This window comes from Chroicocephalus ridibundus, chromosome Z, assembly GCF_963924245.1.
Source record: "Chroicocephalus ridibundus chromosome Z, bChrRid1.1, whole genome shotgun sequence".
Taxonomy (NCBI): Eukaryota; Metazoa; Chordata; class Aves; order Charadriiformes; family Laridae; genus Chroicocephalus; species Chroicocephalus ridibundus.
Window position 1 is genome coordinate 47,974,626 of NC_086316.1, and position 22,634 is coordinate 47,997,259.

The 22,634-nt window shown below is 42.5% G+C and overlaps 1 protein-coding gene across 1 annotated transcript in view; it reads right to left on the reverse strand.

The window, feature by feature from the left end:
• Positions 1 to 15,911: 15,911 nt before the first annotated feature.
• The window catches only part of GDA (guanine deaminase), a 32,049-nt gene continuing 25,326 nt past the window's right edge, over positions 15,912 to 22,634 (reverse strand). The window contains exon 14 of the mRNA XM_063320053.1: positions 15,912 to 22,594. Coding sequence (XP_063176123.1) covers positions 22,524 to 22,594 — 71 coding nt within the window. The 3' untranslated portion in view covers positions 15,912 to 22,523. The remainder of the gene's footprint in view (positions 22,595 to 22,634) is intronic.

Consider the following 22,634-nt stretch of genomic DNA (forward strand, 5'->3'; position numbering starts at 1 on the left):
GGAACAGTTAGAAAACCTGAGCTGGAAAAATAATGAGAGTTATGGAAACGTTAAAACATAGTCCAGGAGCCAAGTTCTCTCTTGAGTGCAGTGAGGATTAGTTATCACCACAGCCAGGTCAATATCTAACAGAAGAGAGTTTTAAATACCATTTCACAGCCCTGAGTTACCCCTTAATCTACTGTAAACGCTTGAGCAGAATGTGCTTCGGCCTTTAAATTGCCTATTGTAGTAGTAATTTAGTGATGGCCAAAGAAGAAACAGGGTTGGGTTGTTTTGGTTTTTTTACTAGACTACGGAAGTACAGAGACTGTTTCTGCTTGAAAGGGCACATCAGCACAATGAAGCCAAACAAAGGACCAGATTTCTGACTCGTATAAACGATCGAATTCAGCAGAAGAAGCAAGTCTTGGCATGTGGGATGCAAATAGCAGAGTATCAGCAGCCAGTGATTTAAATGAAATTAAAATAGAGGTGTAAAACTGTTAAAGATGGCAGTACTGAAATAAATGCAAGAATCAACACCTAAAACAGCAACCCAAAACACTGGTTTGACTCCTTATTTGTGTAGATACAAATCTGTACCATTTAAAAAAAAAAAAGAAAATGTTGATTATTGAAATGACTGGAGTCACAGCTTCCTGAAGAAGCGGTGTTTCACTCTTGCCTTTTGTACTAAATGTTAAGATGTAGATGACAGATTTTATTTTTTTTTTATGCTAATTTCATTTCTCTGTGTGTGTTCCTCTCCATGGCCAGTGTTGTAATACTGTTGGAAGTTGGGTTTCTTGTGTGTACGTTACTTTGGCTCGAGCACCCTAACTAAGATACCTCTACCTTTACTAAACCTCCTTGTGGTCCTAGCCTTTTTCTCCCTGTATGTACAACCAGCTCACAGCGTTTATTCCCGAGTTGCAATAAGCCTGGTTATCACAAACTGAGGTTTATTTATTATGGAGAGAAAATAAAAAATAAATAGGATCATTTTATCTACTCCTGCAGCTGAGTACAAGCATGCCTGTGTAATTAGTCCTGGCCCAAGGCAGGTTAAGTCTTGCACTTAACCGACCGTAAGGGCACCTGAGAGGGTTGTAGGGTGAAGTGCCTCCCTCTCTGCAGGCATTTCGCAGAGAGATCACCCACTGCTCGTGCCATTCCCAGAGCCCCTGTCCTCCTCCCGAGTTCCCGACAGGTTGCCTCACATGCTAGATGGCTAAGATAGCAGTGCGAGATGCCGTCTTTAATCCATACACAGGCAGTAACTTCTCAATTATGTTACTGTGGCTGTGGAGCAAGTTCTTACTTTGTTTTGTTGCCTTTTCTAATTGTTGTGCCTGTATTATTTTTGCAAATATGTATAGGGGGTTGCGTGTGTATCAAGGAATTTTGTATTTAAAATATGCAGTGCCTTCATCTTTTTCATTTTTCCTCGAGTTAACATTCCGTATCTCGAAGGATTCAACTGAACACAAGCCTGATGTTTGTACCGTACGGTACCTACATATACCATAGTTATCAAGTGACTGTCTCTGTATAAGACCAGCTCGAATACCAGCGTAAGATGACCATCCCTAATGATGGACCAGGGCCGTGTTTGCTAAATGAACCACCAAGGCTGCGTTGCTCATGAAAAATGTTTAAATCGAAGGAAAGAGTTAGAGTCGCTGGCTGTGTAATAGCCAAATGTACTTACCTAACTGGACTGAAGACACCTTAGCTGCCCACTGCATCACTTGCTAAGCTACTTTAAAATGCAGCTGCACCTGAATTGGTTTTACTCTCCTCCATACCCACAGCCAGCCAGCCTCACCATGGTTTGGTTTGCTGTTAGGGAAAAATCCGCAGTTTTAAAATGCTTCGGTTGGGAGTTTTGTTAGGGTTTTTTTTGAGGTTGTTTTGATAAGGCTGTGAGCACCATTGGTGGTAAGTCACTTTTAACCTGCTCTTCCTGGTTCATGTGCTTACAGGTTCTTCCTGGAACTCCTTCTGGTGGTGCAATAATGAAATCAATATAGATGAAGGCAACACCACCTAAAGGATAAACTGAAGCCATGACTCGGTATGGGGCCCTGCTCACAGCAGAACTTTTCTTTCAGCTTCATTTTCCCACTGCAACCATACATATCTCAGTCCTTTTATCCAGTGCCTGAAATGTGTCATTAAATGCTAGCTGGGCATATATAGCGATGTATATGTGGACTTCTCTTTCTTGGTTGATTTTATTTTCACATTTCATTTACAGCAGTCTTTACGTGTAGTTAATGTATTTTATTTTCTGAAAGCATTTTGGTGGTGATGTTCATCAGTTTGTCGGTGTACTCTCTCGTGAGAGAGGTGTTAGAAGCACAAGGTGTTTGCCAAGCTACTGCGTGGCAAACACGTAGGTGGGGAAATGCTCCCTCCAGCTCAGGCCTTTCATCTTCAGAGACCTACAGTGCCCCTCTCTAATATTTTTGCCTAATTGGTGATTTTGCAATATAGCGAGACAGGATAAAGTCCCACTGTGAATCTTCACGTGTAATATCACCTAGTTTATGGTACAGATCTGAGGAAAAGCAAAGCAATTTAATTCACTGTTCCTCATTCCTGTTTATCTGCTCTTTACCAGAGAGTACATTTATATTTATGTTGTTTAAAACCCACCCAACCTGCCTCATTTGCTGATGAGGATTTTCCTTGAGCAGACAGCATTTTTACTGTACGTGTGATTGAAGTTTACTTTAGTAGGTTGGCAAGAAGTTGGGCACATGATGAATATGCCCTGAGTTCCCAAGGGAGCCTGTGAAACCGTTCGTGTGCAGGACCTTTTGACTTTGATAATGCTTCTGGGAGACCAGGTCAGACTAGGTTTAAACAGGATTAGGCTAAAGTAGATTTTCCTTAGTTGTATTTTAAGTAGCATGGGATTTGTGAGGGGAAAGTAGGTTTATGACCCTGGAAAAATCTTGATCCCTTTCAGTCTGGTTACAGTCTTCAGAGTGAGACTGAGCTGGTTGCTTTGATTGCTGTACTGGGCTCCTCTGATGGGTAACATCTGTACGGAATTGTGCATTTCTACTAGAAGCTCACCTTCCGACTGACCTTGTAGGGCCAAAGACTTGGATGTTTTGCTGCCAGTTCAGTCACCACAACAGCTCGTGGAAAGTTAACTGCGTACCGGATTTAGTGCAAGGAGGAGGCAGGGACAAGGCAGGAGAGGTGAGACAACCACATGTGGGTTTGCATGGGCTGTGGAGGAATTGCAGTTTCAGTCTCGGTGCCGAGACAAGTTGGCTGGTAGCTTCAAGCATGTCAGCAGTGATGCAAAGGCTGGCATTTGCCATCGTGGCTTCCAGGTTTGCTAGCTAAGTCCGAGCCCTTAACCTGCAGGTTGCAGAAATAGGTTTACATTTGATTTAAGGTGATATTTTTGCTGATAATTGTAATTTAGTCTCTTATGTGTAGGCATCTGGCAATAAATAAAGGACCAACAGCAGGAATAGTTCACTGGCTCCTCAGCAATATTTTCTAAGCCAGAGTTTGGAAATTGTATTATGTTAGGAAATGGCCTGGAGGGACGAGTTGATTTACTCAGAGTTTCACGTAAACAGAGATTGTTGTGTTTAACGGTTTGTCATCTGGTGAGGTTGAATCACAGGTCAGCACAGAGTCATTTCTCAGTGTTGACCAGCCTTCAGTAAATAGAGGCATTTAACACTCATCTGCAAATAGCTGCTGGAGACCAAAGGTTATATCAGTGAATAATAACATTAGGACTTTTACATCCCTCTTACTCTTTGTATCCCAGAGCCCTTTATGATGGTGGGTAAGGGTTGCTGTCCCCAACGCACAGAGGTGAGGATGGAGCACGGAAGGTGTCAGCGAGGACAAAACCCTCCGGTCCTGCCTCCAGCTGAGCCATATTACCAAGCTGCTGCCACCAGCTTCTTGACCTGCCTACAGCCCTGGTTTTTCACCCCTTCTGCCTTCAAATATGCAATTGCTCCCTGATTTGTTTTTGCCCAAGTAATCCAAGTTAAAAAGACACATTTTAAAGAGTAATAGCATGGATCACAGGGAGGGCAAGGGTGAGTTACGCTGCCAGGAACAGAGGTACAACATCTGGGGGTGCCCCAAGTGCAGACCAAACCGAGAGGAGCACATCATCCGTGTCCTAAACTGCCCCTGGCTGCATAAAGCAGCAGTGACAGCGCCAGGCTCCAGACCCACCTCTCCTTGCTTCTTCAAGGGTGCCTCCTCCCTGCTTCCCCACCCAGGCTCTGGGGTGGCAACAGCTTCTCCCCCTCCCCGAGGGCAGGGAGGGCCAGGGGAGGTGCAGCAGCCCTTTGGCCAGGCCCTGAGCAGGCACTGCATGAGCCACACGTCCATCACATCATGTTGTGCTGGCGGGAAAAAGCAGATGAAGCCAAGAGGTAACCGTTCCTGCTTTTACCTTACAGTAAACACTAACACAAAATATCTATGTACTCCAGTCGGCTTCTATGGAGGCTAATAATCCACCCACCACCATGCTTTTTCCTCGGTCAGGCTATTAAAAATATTCAATTGCTGGCACTTCAGCTCAGGAAGCAACCGTGTCACACCCACGACAAACAATAAAAGCAGCGATAGGCAAGAATACCCTTACTCTGTTACGCTTCTGCTCCCAGACCTCAGAAACACCCTTACTCCGTCACTAACTCCTACAGCAGCTTCAGCTGGCCTTTGCTTTCCTCTTTCATTTCATCCTCCTCTCCTCCTGGCAGCACTTTGACAGTTTGAAGCAAAGCTGTCTGTGATTTTCTTAAAGCTGTTCATGTAATTTGAAAAGCTGCTGGTGTCGAGGGTGGGGTGGGGGTTATTTTTTAACTAATCGCGGTAAAAGGTTATGCCAAGGACATATCTTTGCAGAGTTTATTAGTACTGGAGAAAGGAAGTTAATATATGTGCAGCCTGCTTTTGAGTATAAGTAGTATGCTGTTTTGGGCTACAAATAGAGAGCTTTTTTAAAAAAAAGCTGACAAAATGTCACTACCCTGACTGGCAGTCAGGGTAACTTCCACTTCTTTTCTGCTAACTATGCCTTTTTTTAGGGCATCTTTCAGTAGCATCAGTTAAGTTGCTGGCTTCTGTTTATTTTTTTAACCAACTATAATTTAGTTAGGTGGAGTACAGTCACAGGGATTGTATGAAATCCCTGTGTTCTCCCAAACCTGGTCATTGTGTGTTTTTAAAAGCCTGTTGTTCAAACACACCTCTGTGGTGCACAGCTCTGTCCTAGACGAGCACTGGATCTGAAAATCCCTGCCCCTCGCTCTCCCACCTGAGTTGTCCGAGTGCTGTGTGTAGGCAAGCGAAGCCTTGCGTTTTTCAGAGATCAGATGCACGCTTTTGCTTTTCTAAAATGCTTTTGCTTTTTTAAAACCTTTTGTGCATGCAGGGTTACAGCCACGAGCGCAGTGTATAGCTTTTTTTGTTTCCTACTTCAAGGAAAGAGCCATTCTCGGTCCACAAAGGTAGTAACGCAACCGGCTCAGGAGTTCGATTCAGCTTAAAATAACCTGTGACTAACCACAGTCTTCCCTGTGCTTCGTCTCCCCGCTGGAAGCGATGCCCAGAGGTCCTGGCACTTCACAGAAGCTGCCAGAGAGAAAGGGTGGCCAGGACAGCCCGGCAGGGTCTGTCTGCTGCGGGTTGAGCCCTGGCACTGCCACCCCCATGCGAGCGGGTGTCCCAGCTGCCGTTCCTCTCCGCAGTCCGGCTGGGGCTGCCCGTGCCCCTCCAGCATAGTTATTTTAGTACTGAAAAGACAACGGTTCACTACAAGTGATCACTGCACCGTAAACGGTCCAAAGGAAATGCAGAGGGGAGTGTGGGAGCTATTTATGCCAGTGAGAGACACCACACAAATCATGCTCATACTTAATTTTGTCTGATTATTAGCATGCATTTGTGTGGGCAGTGGAGGAATCTGCTTATTAAATACCTCTTTGAAATCCATTAGCTCAGCCCCCATATTTTGGAGTTAAACATGCAGAGATTTAGTGAACTCAGTGAGTCACCCTCTCAGCAAATGCGAAAGACAGTTCAGTGCATTTAGCCCTACTATCACATATACAATTATCACTTCATAAGCCTGGCTAAATAACAGAACCACCCAAAGCAATTATTTAGGTGTTATTAGTAACTAAGGTGCAGCATTCTTTGCTGAACAGGCAAGAGTCCTTTTTATAAGCATCTGCCCATGCTGTTGAGGCTGGAAGTAGTTGGTAAAATTATGCCTGCAGAAAAGTTTAACTAACTCACCCAATGCAGCACAAACATTACAGAGGGGAGCAAAATGAGTCATTTCTTTCACTGCCTCTCAGACTGGTTGCTTAGACCTTTGTAAGCAGTCAGTGGTGGCTTTCTTTTCTCCAGAGAGGGGCAGGGCTGGCAGGTGAATCCTTGAGGCCAAGGGAGATGGTTGCACATCATTGTATCCTCTCTCTTGGCAGAGAAGCAGCAGCATTCAGCTGGTCTTTTCTGGGCTCTGCCAAAGGCAGAAAAAGCAATGGGACCATGATGATTTTCTTGCCCTCTAGTGTAAAAGGATGAGTAAGTCTCATTAAAGAGCTGTTGTGGTTATTACAAAGTAATTTTTGGCAATGTCTTAGACCTTGCTTTTGTAACCATCTTCCACAAGGGAAGACCAAATTAAATTTTCATGGTCTTTGCATCTATGAGAATGTTGAGGTTGCATAGAACATAAAATCATAGAATGGTTTAGGTTGGAAGGGACCTTAAAGATCACCTAGTTCCAACCCCCCTGCTGGGGGCAGGGACACCTCCCACTAGACCAGGCTGCTCAAAGCCTCATCCAGCCTGGCCTTGAACGCTTCCACGGATGGGGCATCCACAACTTCTCTTGGCAGCCTGTGTCTCACTACCCTCACAGTGAAAACTTTCTTCCTGATATCTAGTCTAAATCTACCCTCTTCCAGTTTGAAACCATTACCCGTTGTCCTATCACTACATACCCTTATAAGTAGTCCCTCTCCAGCTTCCTTGTAGGCCCCCTTCAGACAGTGGAAGGCTGCCATAAGGTGTCCCTGGAGCCTTCACTTCTGCAGGCTGAACAACCCCAACTCTGTTATGGCAGTCTTGGGTTTAGAAAACAAGTTACAAACACTTATCCTTGCTGTATAGTAATATCATGCAGTTCATCCATCTGTCCCACAATTTGTCACCTCAGTATCTGAATATTTACCTAGTTGTAGTTGTACTTGGAGGGCAATTTAGAAAACAAAATGTAATTGTTCTGAGCGCTCATGTGAATAACAGAAGTGAGTATGAATAATGATCCAAAGGGACATTTTGCACTTTGTGCGTCTATTTGCAGTCAAGCTATTTTGACTTTGAATTTGCTGAGGTCAGAGATCAAGTATGTCTGTATTTTGACGCAGATTTTTAAGCTTGTCCCAGAACATAATGTTTTGGTAGTGCTCACAGACTGCACATCAGCAGGAACTCATAAAACATCTCTGAAAGGAGTTGTGAAGGGTGACACTGCTGCCAGCCCGCAGTGCCTGTTCCTCTTGTGTCCTTATTAGGAGGGTAAAACAACAGTGTTTTTATTGTAGTCCTTTTCTGTTAGAAAGCACTTCTTTTAAGTATTAGGTTTTACGGAAGTAAGGGCCAGTGGAGAGGAAGGAAATATCCTCCTCTTGCCTCTGTCCCCTCTTTCCATGCCCTGGCATACAATTACTGCTCTCTTCTTCATAGCGGCTCTCATGCCACACACCATGTTTGTACAGGGAGGAAGAAACTGTGGACACTTGATACTGTTAATCAGCCTTGGATCAAGAGAAAGACATTAGCTGTACAATACTTTTTCTGAAGTCTGTCCAACCCTGCATCTGACACCGTTCTTCATCAACGCCCAACTCAACATGTCTATCAGCCTTGGCACAGGGAGACCAGACATTTCCGTGGTGGCAGGAAAATCCCAAGCTGTTTGTCCCTTGCACAACATGTACATAACGTTCTGCTGCTTCCAGGTCTATGAAATGGTCAGTTTTGTTTGGGGGATATGGAAATGGGCTGTTGCTCCATTCTTTCTGTGAAACCAGCCCGGTCTTCTTCACATATAATTTGCTGCCCAGCCCTAAGCTTTCTCTGTCAAACCAAATCACAAAATAAATACATGAAAACACCCTTTTGATAAATCTGAGTCAAAATTGTGATGCGGTGAAACGCTGAAGTTAAGACTCGGTAGCCTTGGTGACTATTAAGCAGGTATTCTTTATTGCAGCACCGGGCGCACAGGGGATTGGTCCACCTAACGTGCATGCCAACTGATTTAGATGTACAGTTTGAATACATTTTATGTCTACATATTCACTAGCTTTCCAAGAAATGATTACTTATTCATTAACTCATTATTACAGGTTACTGCCCACTCCCACATGCGCACTAGAGTCTCCTGGTGGTCTTCAGACTCCTCTTCATTGTTGTGACTTCTGGGTGAACTGCAGGCCTCTACTCCTTTATTCTTGCTGGCACATCAAACGTGTTAGCTTTGACTAGTCTCTGCATTCCTCAGCAACCCTGGGCCCCTTGTTTTGAGAGATATACTTCTACTAGAAGGTTATATTGTCCTATACCATTCTTTCTTAAAAAATAGGAGATAAGTTCTGACATTTAGTACTACAACTGTTGCATCTGCTCTTTGTACAGCCTTAAGGTGCCCAGTCTCCTAAATTAAGCTTCTACTCTAATTTACAGTTCTAATATATTAAGCCCCTACTTCAATTAGTTTACGGCTTTAAAATATCAAACCCTACTTCAATTATAAGAAGAACAAAATATTCCTACTTTCCCATGAAACCGATTTTAAGGACAGTGATGCTAATGGAAAGGGTGACAACATATTATTCACTATAGCTTGCAGACTGAGAAGCAGTGATGTATTTATGCAGGCAGTTTAAAAAAAAAAAAGGGCAAAAAACCAACCAAAAACAAAAAAGGAAGAAACGATTCTACAACCTAACACATAATGAACAGGTATGACAAACAGTCAACTGGAAGTTACAGAGAGCAAAAATAGAAATGTTTCAGAAAGGGATTAGACAAATTAAGGAGCTAAATCAAATTTCCTTGATGGCTCTAAATTTCTAAGAATTCCTGTCTGAAAGCAGGGGATGCTATGAGGGAAGGCTTGTGCTGTGTCCTGCTGTTCACCTGCACGTTCACGTTTATCAACCTTACTAGAAATAGGACAGTTGTGCTAAATAAACCTTTGGTATGACCCAGCTCAGTCCTTTTTACATCTTTGCGTAAGGAAGCACTCAGTTATCCCTGTGGGAGGACAGACGCAGAGAGCACTGTCTGGTGTGCCACTGAGGATATACCCGTTCTCCACATGAAGAACGTAAAACTGTCAACAGCTCTGGGGTTCCTGAGCCCACTCCCATTTGCTATACTTTTTTTCAAATTTTAAAAAAATGAGAAAGGGATGGGGTTTTTTTGATCTGAGGATGTAAGAGCCAGGGTCATTGGTGTGACGGCTGAAGTCCTCCATGGATTCAGAGAAGAGGTACTGCGTAGGAAGAAAAGTTGTTCGAGCTGCCTCGATGCCCAGTTAGCCTCACAACACCCCAATATGCCCAACAGGATTTACAGATAATGTTTGTCAAGAGAAAATTAATTCTGTTTGCAATGGGTGAAATTTTACTTGCTTTCTTCTTTTTTTTCTTCTTTTTTTCTGTATTTTTTCTTTTTGTTTAGTTGCATTTTGGTTAGCAGAGGCCACTAAACAACCATGAGCTTGCAGCATCTTTCTGCTGATGGCAGCCTAAACTGGATTTAGTGGATACCCTAGAAGTGACACTTCATGAACTAATTATAGGAGCAGCTGTTTTTCAGCATCCCAGAAAGATGATTCCAGACTGACACAGGAACACAGAAAAGCACTGCTCCCAAGATCTGTCAGCTGAGCACTTATATCACTTGATTGCTCAGAGATGTGAAGTATTTCACTTGAAGCCCATGCTGGATCCATCTTGCCAGTTGAAAAAATTCCTACTGAAGAGCATTGTACCTAAATTATAGTTAAATTCCACAAGAACTGATGAAATATTGAAACTGATGAAACAACACTTTTGCCAAAAGACATTTTTCCACCAGAAAATGTTTCACATCAAATTTCATAAGCAGCTGTGTGCTGAATGTTACTAGCAGGGCAATCACCTGGCTCTTTCTGTGGAGAAAAGCTGAGTTGATGTTGCTGACTGTGAGGAAGAATCATTTCACACTTTTCACTGTTTGTGTTTAGGGTAGCCAGGGGTATGTGGCCATGTGTTTGATGGGGAACTGATCAATTTCTGCAGTGATGTCTCCCCGGAGGGCGTTCCCTCTGCAAATCCCCACCATCATTTTAGGTTACCCCAAGCCCAGCCTATGCCCAGATGAGGAGCAGGTAGGGTGCCCTGGACCCCACAGTTCCAGTAGTTTACATGCTGCCTTCATGGCGGCATGTACCTGAAATCACCCATCAGTTTAATGAGGTGAAATGATAATGACTTAACACCATTTACTTTCCTTTGTTTGACAAAGTTTTAGTTTTTACTGTATGAATAGTGTGCCTTGTTCTTTCTGAAGAGTCAGTTGTTCCTGAATACTTGCAGCTCTCATTATAGTTTACCATCCTGGCTAGAAACCAAAGCCACCCCTGCCAGCATTAACAACAGATGCTCTTTACTCAAGCAAGGATTAAAAATGCTCCTAAAAGCATATATAAAATAAAATCCTTTGTAATTAACTCTTCCTGTTTGACTTTATCTTTCTTGTTTGGAGTTAAAAGGGAGCAAAAATGCTGTAGCATTACTATAAAAATAGCCCTTCTTGGAGACCACAGTTGCACTGAATAAAATGAGAAGAGCTGGTTGACCTTTCCTCCCATGAGGAAAACTAGCATTTATACCAGGTTTGGTCATCTTCCTTAAGCTTCCCCTTCACAGAAGGAGAACACCATCCCTTTCTCGTGGAGGTCATGTCGTTCTTACCTGGGCAGTGACACTGAGGTGTCCCACCAGCCCCCAAGAGGCAGCTGCGGCAGGGGAACTGCCAGCGCATGGGACTAGAGGCTGGGCAGGCTCCAGCCCAACAGGGCCATCTCTTCGAAGGAGATTTTCCACCTGGTTGTATTTCCACACTCTTAGCTGCTTGCATTGAAGTTCATTCTTGGTTTTACTCTTAGAAATCCACTACAATAACTTTTCTGAAAGGGACTAATTTGTGAGGGAGTTATTGCTATCAGCCTGGTGCTACTGTGACCCTGTAAAGGACTTCCTTGAGCTCACAGGTTGTCATTAAGCACTCTTTCAAGGAAAAAGTAATCTAGAACAAGATTCCCTCAGGCTGCATTAAAGGTGAACTGTTGTGACAGGGTGCTCCGTGGCCAATATGACCTTTATTTCCCACAACCCGATACCAACCCATGGTGGTCATCATGGATGCATCTGGTCATGATGGCTGCATCTGGCTCAACATGGTTTCAGGGAGACAGATAACTCATAGCCCAATAGCTATGGGCTAACTTAAGCAATGCTCCCACCTAATCACATCACATCACTGCTACTTTGGTTGCTACGCAAATATAAGTCAATCATCTTACCCCCATAAATAGTGAACAGTCCAAAAGCCTTTTGAGCTCTCCTGCATAGCAGTGGGCTGCACGCCAGGATCTCCTCTTGAGTAGGGAGATGTCTCAAGGTCACTTCTTGAGATTCAGAGATTCCTTGCCACAACAGATCCTCGGGAAGTCACTAACAGCATGCTAAATCTTGAAATCTTAGGTAAGTGATATAAAGGATTGATTGCATGTATATAATCCTTTAGACATAAGCCATTGACCAAGTTTGGGACTTGGATTGGATACTGATGCACCCAGACTCTTCTCTGAGAAGGATTTTGGAAAGCAAAGGTGTCCTTTCTGAACCTCTACTCAACAGGAAGGTCTCCCTGACAGTTCTGTCTGACCCTGCCCTCTATGCAGTAAATAACCAAGTGTGCCTTGCCACTGAATCTTGTTAAAACACTGCCACATTTACTATCAAACTTAGTTAAATTCCTGGTTTGTATCAATAAATGTATTGCTGCTTCTGTCTACAAGTGAAGTGCATCACTCCATCTGTGACAACTGTACTTAGGATGTGTACAGGTGGGGAACAGGAGGAAGCTGAAAGGTAGAATGGGCTTTATCATTCCTTCTCCTATCCCAGAGCTCTTACTGCTTGCTTCTTTTCTCATCACCTTAAAGTTGTATCCACTTTCTTCTCACCCAGCAGCATCTCTCTTTGTGGGGAAAGGTTACCAAACCAATTCCAGGCACTTTAAATTAAAACACATTTTTGCAGGAAAGACCTAGAAAATAATAAAGAGGGCCAGCTCCAAGCACACCAGAGCCTACTGCTACGTGTCCTGTAGGGAAGCTCAACCGTAAAGCCTGGCATTGATCCTGCAGCCCCACACATATGATGGTGCTGGTGACTTGCACACTCATGGGTTTAGCACTCATTTTGTGCTTTCACAGGCTGCAGCCTTCAGCATTGCAGCCTGTGTAGCCTCTACTCTTTGGACAATAACCATCAGGTAACTCCACAATCCTAGAGGGTCCACATTACTGTTTTTTTGTTGTTGTTATTCCAGTGGTTTTCATTGAAATGCAAATTTCATGACCTATACACCAAGAAACTGAGCATTCCTTTGGGCACATTGTGTCCTCTTCTCCAGTGCAGATCTCAACGCTGCTGTTGAGACAGTGTAGCACCTAAGACGCTTATACCTCTGCCTACCCTGGATTCCTTCTATTACTCCAACTATCTGTATGGGTCAGACTTTTTTAATGTAAGGTTTATATGTCACTGGAGTAAAAAGTGTGAAATGGCAGTAAGCGTGTAGGGCAATGGCTCTATATTTCTTGCAAGCAGTTGCTTCTCTAGGTGGTGCATTGTACGTTGAAGTTGTAGAGATGCTCACGAAAAGTGATGGCATGTGATACTGTGAGCGGGCATTATCAGAGTGCTGCGGCTCACCAGGGGACTAGGAAGACTGTAGATGCCCTGGCAGGCCAGCCTTGAGGAGCGAAGCTCCAGAAGAAGAGGAAGAGGGGCTGTGCAGGACTAGGGGCAGAGCAGCGCAGGTGGGTACAACTCTCCCCTCACAGCCTCCTCCCCGCCATCTCTACCCCTGGGCTGCTCTCACTGACCCAAAACACCTCTATAAGATAAAGCCTCAAAAATGCAGTAGGGAAAAGCAGGAGGAAAGACTTGTTTCTTCCATTTTTTTTTCTCTCCTGCTCTTCTTTTCATTATTTCTTTTGTTCTTGCTTTCCTTTTTCTCTCTTATTTTCTTCCTTTCCCTTTCTCTTTCTTCTGCAACTCCTTAAAGGGTTTTAAAAAGCAGGGGTAAAATTACAAGCCCGTGTTCTTTTTAAAGAGAGAAAAAAACAGAAGTGCAAGGGTATATGATGGTTTCTCATGCCATGTCCCACCTCACAGTGCCTCACCTTGTCTCAGTCCCACATCAGCACCTGCAGCCAGACATGGCAGCTGCTACAGGGCAAAGGTACAGCCAAGAGGTCTCTGTGCACGTGAACCGCTTTGAGATGGCTTTTGTAGCAGGAAAAGTGCAAGTATATAATTTTGAATTTAATTTTGTTGTTGACAGTTTGAGTTTGTGTTGCGGTGAGGATGCCCGAGATGGGGTTGAGGTGAGGATGCCTTAGCGATGGGGACACCAGCCAAGGAGTGCAGGAAACTCTGCTCAGGTGCCTGCTCTCTGACAGGCCTCCGGTGAGAGTTTGGGCTGCTCGTGTAGGCTGGCTGAGCAATGGGCTGTCAAACAACCTCCCAGACTGCTAGCGCAGTGTTCAGCGCAGCACCATGTAACAAGCCCCCATAATAAGCCGAGGTGGCGAGTGTTTAGCATGTGGGTCACCCCGCCCTGAGGGCCTGGAGGGGTCAGAGCAGAGGATTACAACAGTTCGTTTCTTTATAGGTTTAGGCTTAATCTAAATCTGTGAATCTCTCTTTCTGCAACAGCATCTTCCGCACGCAGTTCAGACTCTTCTCTTTTCCCTCAATTATCCCTCGGAGCATGCGAATCTTTGTATAACTGTGCTGGAAATGCCCCCAACACATGCAGCCCCTCAGCCGGGGTAGGGAGGATTGCTAAGCGCTGCCTGGTGAGTGCTGCGAGACAGCACTGCTCTTGTTTGGCTCATCTGTTTGCTGTTTCACAGGCAGTAAAAATACTACAACGTTGACACCTCCTCAAAAATAAAAGGTCAGGGAACAATTCTTGCACCGCTGCGTTCATACAACGAGCATTAGCACTGCCCACAGCTAGCTGGAATTGATATTCTGTATGATTTATCAGAGGAGTTGGGCTTCTCACAGCTATGAACCTTCACCAGTGTGCTGGGAGGTTGAGATTTGTTTAAGTAGCGGCTGAGATTAAACTTTAGCTACCTTTTTAATACTTCCAGGTTCTAAAAAGCAAAATACCTTTTATATTATGAGATGGTACCTCTAGGACAAAATATGAAGGGAAAAGGCACCACACATATTTCATCTGGATTTCATGGCATTTCTGGCCATATATTTAGGTTAACTCCTGAAGGACAGTTTTAATCAGAATTAATGCAAGAATGCAGTCACAAACTCATTACTTGGAAGGAAGACAGCTAATTACAGAGTACAAGCATAGGGCAAGCAACCTTCATTTTCCATTTTAACTATGCTCTTAACTCATGAACTATAGACCTATTAAGCTCAGTTATAAATGATTCAGCATCTGATCCCAAACCAAGAAGGGTCTTCGTATTCTTAATAGCCATGGGAGAAGACTGATGAAAATCAAACCAGTAATGTGTTCATGATTATTCGGTGGCTCTTCTATAAGCTTGCAAACTCTGTGTTCACTTATGCACGCTGCGCCTGCATCAACTCATTGTAGTGAAACAGGTAATTGTAGCCTGAGATTTACTGACAACGTACCCAGAGGCTCTCATATTTTCACAAACCCTCTATAGCGTAACCACTGTGCTCACATCTGGGGTTTACACTGCTTTAAATAGGTAAGTCTCAACATAGTACTCTAGCAAAATGTCACAAAAGCATTTCTTACCGCTATTTTCCAAAATAAAATGTTAAGTAGCTGAATTCCCATGCTGAAAGCCTAAATGGGCTCTTCTATTAAGAAAGTAGTATATAAAGAAGCTTTCTTTCATTTGTCTTTTCTCTGTAGTGTGCTTGACCTGCTGATAAATTGGTTGATGAAAATATGGAACAGCTTTATTTCTTGTGAACATAATTTTGCGTAAGTTGGTAATAACTTGCACATAATTCTCAAAATTTCAGCATACAACTCCTCAGTGTGTAATTAGTGGTTCTCCTATGGTAGTTTTTGTTTTAAGGAAATCCACTTCTGGTGAGTTTCAGGGCTGCTTAGACTGGGGACATTTTTATGCCTATGTTTTGAAAAGTAAGAAAGTGAAGAAAAACACATGAAAGGAGATGTGACTCTGTGTGCTTGCTGCCAGGTACAAGAAGAGAGCATTTCAGGATATTCTACTTATACACAAAGTAGTACAAAGGTTACCGAAGCCCTGGCTTTGATTTATCAAGCCAACAAATCTGGTAATAAAGATGCATCAAAAGCTGTAAGAGTTCTGAATCTGGAAACAGATCCCCTAAAATAAAGTTATGCATACTAAGCAGAGTTTGCAAACCCCTATGATGGGTGTGCCTGAGTTCCCCAGGGAACAGGTAAGTTCTGTGCATCTCCAACACTTCGCTGTGTATTACGGTTTTCACCGTAAATCTTCATCAATCAGCCTGCCACCTTTCTCTCTCTCCTCCAAAGTCAAACACAGAAAGAGATGAGGGTTGTTGTAAACACAAGGCCTCTTTATTTTGTTTCGACAGTATATGACTTCCCATTTAGCATGATCAAAACCAAGCAGAACAGCAGAAATCTTATATACCATTTTTCCTAATACATTGCTCCTTCTTGAAACTACACGAGTACAACAGGAAGGATAAATTCAACATTAACTCCAGTTAGGCATTCTTCACAAACGAAAGAACCAGATCCTCTACGCACAACAGGCAACAAGCAGACAAAACCAAGGACCAGAATCAGAAAAGCTTACTCCAGTGAGATGTGAACTCTCCTTTGGGGAAAGAAGGTTCGTCTTGAAGCAAGGGCTGTAAACTTCCTCAGCTAAGGAGTTTGTGCAACCGCTTTTTAAAAGCTTAATCAGCAAAAGCTGTTAAAGGAACACACAATCCAGCTCCGAAGCCACAAGGCCAGACAGGACACAAAGGTAAAAGCCTTCAGTTATCACTAACACTGGTCCCTTCTACTGAAGGCTTATCTCCAGGGAGTTTTTGTACCTAAATGCTCCTAGGAGCACTTGGCCAAGCAAAGCCTTTAGTGCAGATCAAGGTAAAACATTTGTATGTTTTTGTCAGCTGCTCACAGTTTATGTCCTGGTTTTGTCTGGGTTTAATTGTTACCAGCTGACTCAAGTCATTAAGCCAAATCACAGAGCCTAAGAGCTGTGCAAACATAATAACATCTACCTGATGGGACAGTACTTTTGAGATGAAGTGTTAGGCAGGTGGGTGTAAGATTGCCTTTAAGGCTTATCCTTCTCTCGACTCCAGTCATTCAGCATAGTTGTTTTCAAACTAAAACCGAGAGTATGAGAAACCACAAACTAATGCCAGAATTAAAGCGAATACACACGTCTGACTCCTGACCGGGGAGGAGGTGTGAGTCTAGGCATGACTATTGCATTCACTCTACAGAAGTGACTGCCTCCGTAGAAGCCACAGGGGACCCCATTGGTTGGAGCACGCTCTGATTCAGGGCATTTTCCAAGAAAGAATTTCCACTGAAATTTCCAGGAAACTGCCCTCCAACAACATTGCTCAGCCTTTTGAGAAAAACTAGCAGTCCTATTAACTTTACACAACAGATTGTTGTTGATATTGCTGATGTCCTTTTGACTTCCCAAGAATTGTTTTTGTTGCTGTTGCTGCTGGTTTTAGTACAGAGAGCCTTGCAGATGTCATTTGTTGGCTGCTCTGTTGAGACAAGTATGAGCTGTTGCACATACAGTGACAAGGGCTTAAAAAAACCCCTAACTTTAAGCCAAAGTTCCTAGTACCTAGAAATTCACTACTAGGTATATGCTTGTGTAATTTCAGACGTGCTGTGCTCTCTGCAGTGTGCTTAACTTCAAAACAACATGATTTTTAAACCAGTTTATTTTCACTGACTCTAGTCACACCAGCTGCCTGTCTGCCTGTCTCGGACTCAGTCATCACTGTGCCACCAGGCACATGACAGGGGATGACGTCTGGGGCACACAGGAGCAGAGATTCTTCCCCGTGACCAGACTAGTTCAGTCTCTGACCTGGCCAACACCAAATGTTTCAAAGGACACGTGGAGGTAAAGCATAACGTGCCCTTGCATCACGTTTCTTCTGGAGTTGTTACAGGTAATTTTGACTTAAATCTTGAAGTAGAGGTTGAGAAGTTGAAAAGCATTATACAATTATGCTACGAATAGCTGCTATTATTTGGGTTTGTAATATTAAGCATGTAAGTAGATCTGCTCAGCTGTAGGGCCTCAGTGACTTTCAGAAGGAACCAGGTCCATGATTTAAGAGAACATTACCTGAAAAGGTATCCTCTTTCCTGAGTGTTTCCCACATAAAACTTCACTGACATGTCATCTTGCTTTTATGAGATCCTCTCATCTAGCTTCTTTCTACTTTGCATTGTTCTGTATTCTGCTAACGCCTTTTCCAAATCTCATCTCAAATTCATTTTTTTCCCAGTCCTTTCTCAAATTTTCAAAATCCCTTGGCTTTTTTTTTTTTAAATACCTTCTACATGTATACTGTCATTTCAGAGATGAGCTGACCATTGCTACATCCAGGACTGCAGATAAGGCAGTCTGCTTACCCGTACAAATCCAGTATTTTAAAAGCTGTCCACCTTACCATCTGTTATGGATTGTTCCTGGAAATGCTTAAAGCAATATTTTTAAACAGCTTGTCTGAGCAATGTTGTTAATATCTTTTCCTTTTAAAGCCGGGATATTCTTTGAAAGAACTTGCGCTTTTTATTTTTCAAGACTTGCATATTCTTTTTGAACGTATAATCAAGAATAGATACATTCTCCTTTGCTCGGTAGAACAGTAGGTATTTATCAAGAATTACTAGCTTTTGCTAATTTGCATTGCATAATCACTATTAAAATTTTAAAAAAATAAATTTCTCTGTAAATATTTTTAAATTAAAACATTACTATTCATGTAGGCTTTCATAAAACCATCATAATTTTTTTTCTTTCATGAGTGTATAGTCAGGCACAGACCTTTAAACGGGGTCATTTTAACATTTCTTTTTCTAACAGGAAGTCCACTTACAATACTGAAAATGTTCAGTTCAGTGAACAAATACACTTTTTTTTTCTCCTACAAAGCTTTCTGATCGCACAAAAACCACAGCATAAATATAAACATTAGGCCAAGGCAACAATTTAAAGTGCAGAACTCCACTTGCCACACATGAATAATTCAAATAACGCTGCATAATGCATAGGCGATACTTACTAGCATTCCATTAATAATCAAAATCTAAAGTGACACAATGAGATCAACATATAACAGTAATTCAAATACATTCCATTTATAATAAATAAGTGCTCGTCTGAACATAGAACACATTAAGCATATTATCCCAACAAGCAAGCTTTCCACAAACTACCTTTTTTTTTTTTCTTTGTCTGAATGGTGTGCTAACGTTGAACACAAAGACACATTAAGAAACAAAGATCCCATCCACAATCTGGCAAGAGCACTAATGGGGAGTGATATCCGCAAAGAGTTGCATGTACATTTTTTCAGAGGTTTTATCTGAAGTCAGTAGCACTGTGTCGATTGGTACGAACTGAAAATTATCCCTTTTCTTTTCTTCCACTTACTCATCTCCCCTTTGTCTGGTTGCCTAATTTTTAATTTTTACTTTTTTTTTTCTCTTTTTTTTTTTTTTTTTTGGAAGAGGGAGGGAGATCAAGGAGGTTGCTTTAATTTGTCTTCAGCCACTAAATTCTGCGACAATGAGGATGGAGGGGGAATAGTCCCAGTCCTAGCCTCTATTAGCATTTTGGTTTGAGACAGTAGTGCTGTTATGAAGTGAATTCCCAACCATCTTCCCTTATTGAACCTTGGTTCAGTTTGCGGAGTGGTTTTGGTACACAAGGATTAAGTTTATTTTGGAGGAAACCACACTGCAGGCCCAGCTGTATGCCAAATGTACTCCAGCCTCTAAAAGAGATATTACGAGCCTGAACCAATTATTTGGCCTGCTTCAAACTGCATATGCAGTGGGGATATTTAGCCAAGGAAAAAGACTATATGTAGTCTTAAGCTGCATATAGTGTAGATGTATGAGTCTCAGCTTTCACTGACTGATCCTCCCCTACTGCACCAAGTATCATCTTGGCAATCTACACAGAGCCAGAGTCCTAAGTATCGAAACAACTTCACAATGGGATCCTCAGGGACTTTCCCAAAATTGCTTCAGAGAAGTGTGGCTACTATATCCTCTGTGTCTCCTAAAACATTAAGATTTCTGTGCTTATGCTGTCTTCCACTGAACAAGCCTGTCACAGAATCATAGAATGGTCAGGGTTGGGAGGGACCTCTGGAGATCATCTAGTCCAACCCCCCTGCCAGAGCAGGGTCACCCAGAGCAGGTTGCACAGGAACGCATCCAGGCGGGTTTTGAATGTCTCCAGAGATGGAGACTCCACCACCTCTCTGGGCAGCCTGTTCCTGTGCTCTGCCACCCTCAGAGTAAAGAAGTTCCTCCTCATGTTTAGGTGGAACTTCCTATGCTCAAGTTTGTGCCCGTTACCTCTTGTCCTGTTGCTGGGCACCACTGAAAAGAGCCTGGCCCCATCCTCCTGACACCCACCCTTTGAGTATTTATAAGCGTATTCCCAGTTGGCAAATATGCAACCCCTTCTCCCCCGTAAATCTTTTAAGATTAAATGCTGAATCCCATTCTTAACAACACTACAAAATAGTGTGAAAACAAAGAAGTCAGAGACAGTTAAGGCTACCACTAAAATAAAAGCGCTGATATAATTCATAGCTCTGGAAGCGAAGTAGTAGGGCACAAACATACATTGTCCACTAGGCTGTGTAATCTTTCTCCATCCCAAAAAACATTCTTGCAGGAAAGCCAAAGCTGAAAATCATGCAACTCCCTAAAAATAGTTTCAAACAGTAACTGGGAGAATTAAAACAGGTGTCTCACAGATCTTTGGTTTTGGAACATGAAATTTGGTCAATTAAATTCATGTCAAAATTCATGAGGAAAAATGCTCCCTGAATCAGGAAACCAAGTTAAAGAGCTGAAGATTGTATTTGCCAAGCAAGTGTGCTACTGTGTAGGTGATTGGGACACAGGAAAAACAAAACGGTTAAGAAAACACCCTGATGGACTGTGGAAATCTTACTTCTTAAATCTTGACCCCTAAAACCTTAGGAATCACTGGACATAATGGATGGGACGGCTGTACCTCCGCAAGCCGACGGCACAGCGCAGTGCCCTGTGAAGATACCTGAGGTAGCTCTCCATGAGCAAGCCACGTAGCTGCACTCAAGTGCAAGCCAATATCCCCTGCTGCTCAGTAGGGCTACTCAGCTTTGGAAAAAAAACAAAAACAAAACAACCACACTGAAAAGACTGTACTGCTTTAAGTGCCCAAGCTAGCTTTTACACTTTGATTGGACACTACAGTGTCTCATAGTGGAGCAACCATATAGGAGCATCCTCATATAGGAGCAACCATAATAGTACGTAAGCTCCAAAAATGACTTTAAAATCAGAAAGTTATCAGTGACGTTGGGCCGAGCACTCTCTCCGAAGCAGACATGAAGTGAGACTTCGGTGCAGCGACCTCCCTTGTGTTGTGAACAGAGGGAAGTCCTGTGCCTTTACATCGCCAGGCAGTGAGGTGAGAGTCTGAAACAAAGCTCAGTGAAATCAGAGGATTTTCAAGCAGGCCTGAAAATCCTATTCAACACAGATTTATAGTAACTCAATACAATATTGTCTCTGTTGACACTGAAATTAAAGCTTACATCCTTTGTGTTGCAAAAACATAAAAAAGAAACAAAGAAGCAACTCCCTCCTCAAACTGATTTAAAAAAAAAAAAAGAAAAAAAGGTCTCCGATAAAAAGTAGGGAAATATGTTTTTTAAGAAAGGAAATTGCACAGATTTCCAATTTCTTCTGGAATTGAACAGGGCTGGAATTATGGTTGCCAAGTTGAAAGACACAAAAGAGCACGTTAAAGCTGAGATGCTTTTTCCAGTGATGACTTCCACCTCAAGTCAAAGGTGATAATGGCCATAAATAGCCTATTTCTCTTGGATTTTTTTAAAGTCCATTCCCTTTCCTTGCAGATACTATCACCCTGTCTGAAGAGTCAGGAGCAAAGAGCTTGGGAAGGTTCTGCTGGAATCTGAGCCAGATGAAGCACTCCTTCTAGCACAGAAAAGCCTCTTTTCATTTGTTTGCCACTGAGTACCCTGCTCAGATATCTTAGTGCCTGCTCCTAATTTATCACAAGTTTCCTTCAGCTGTCGCTCAGCTGAAGGTAATTCAACAGAGTGGGTGGGAGATGAGGCTGACCACTTCTAGATTTGGGAACAAAATCTGCGGAAACGCAGTTTCAGCTGGCAGCATCACGGAACGATGCAGCCCTTCGTGCTCTCCCAGCCCGGCTCCCTGTGTCTAACGCCCTGTTTCTTATTTGGTTCTTCCACCAGTTTGCTTCTGTCCTACTACAAACGACAAATCTAAATTCTTTGATAATAAGGACCCTTATTTATTTATAAATAAACATTTCTTATCTAATTTCTCTTAAAAAAATAATGTTTTAAATTAAATAATTATTTTTTAAAAAAAAAGCTCCAAAAGAAAACCAAAAAATGTTCTAAATGCCCCAAAACATCACTGATTTCTCCATACTTGGTGACAATATTATCAAAATTGCATTCTTCTGTGATACTCATTATCTGCAAAATCAATTTACTAGCACTGGCTTTTTTTTAAATTCAGATGTATTATAGACAATGAGAGTCTCACTGCTCTTCATAATGATTCCTACACTATTACTTAAAGGAACTGCAGGTGTCCCCTTTAATTAAGGTATTTACCAAATCCCTTATCAATGCACACATGCTATTTTTACAGCAGAATTTAAATATCCGTTTCCTCTAGAACTGTGACAAATTTGGTAAAGTAATTCTTGACAGGTCTAACAAAATTGCTAATGTTTGCAAGTTTTAAAGCATTAAACAAAAATGAGGTGTCATTCCTGATGACCAGGCACTGTGCTCAATCAATCTTTTCCAAATCAGATGCAGAATGATCAGCGGAGTATTTTGCAAAGGGAAATGGATTTATACTGAACTTGAAAAAGGAACAACTTGCTTTCCAGCCACATAAACTTCAGAAATATTCCGATCGTCACCTGAAATAACATGGTCAAAACAGAAATTTGCACATAAATC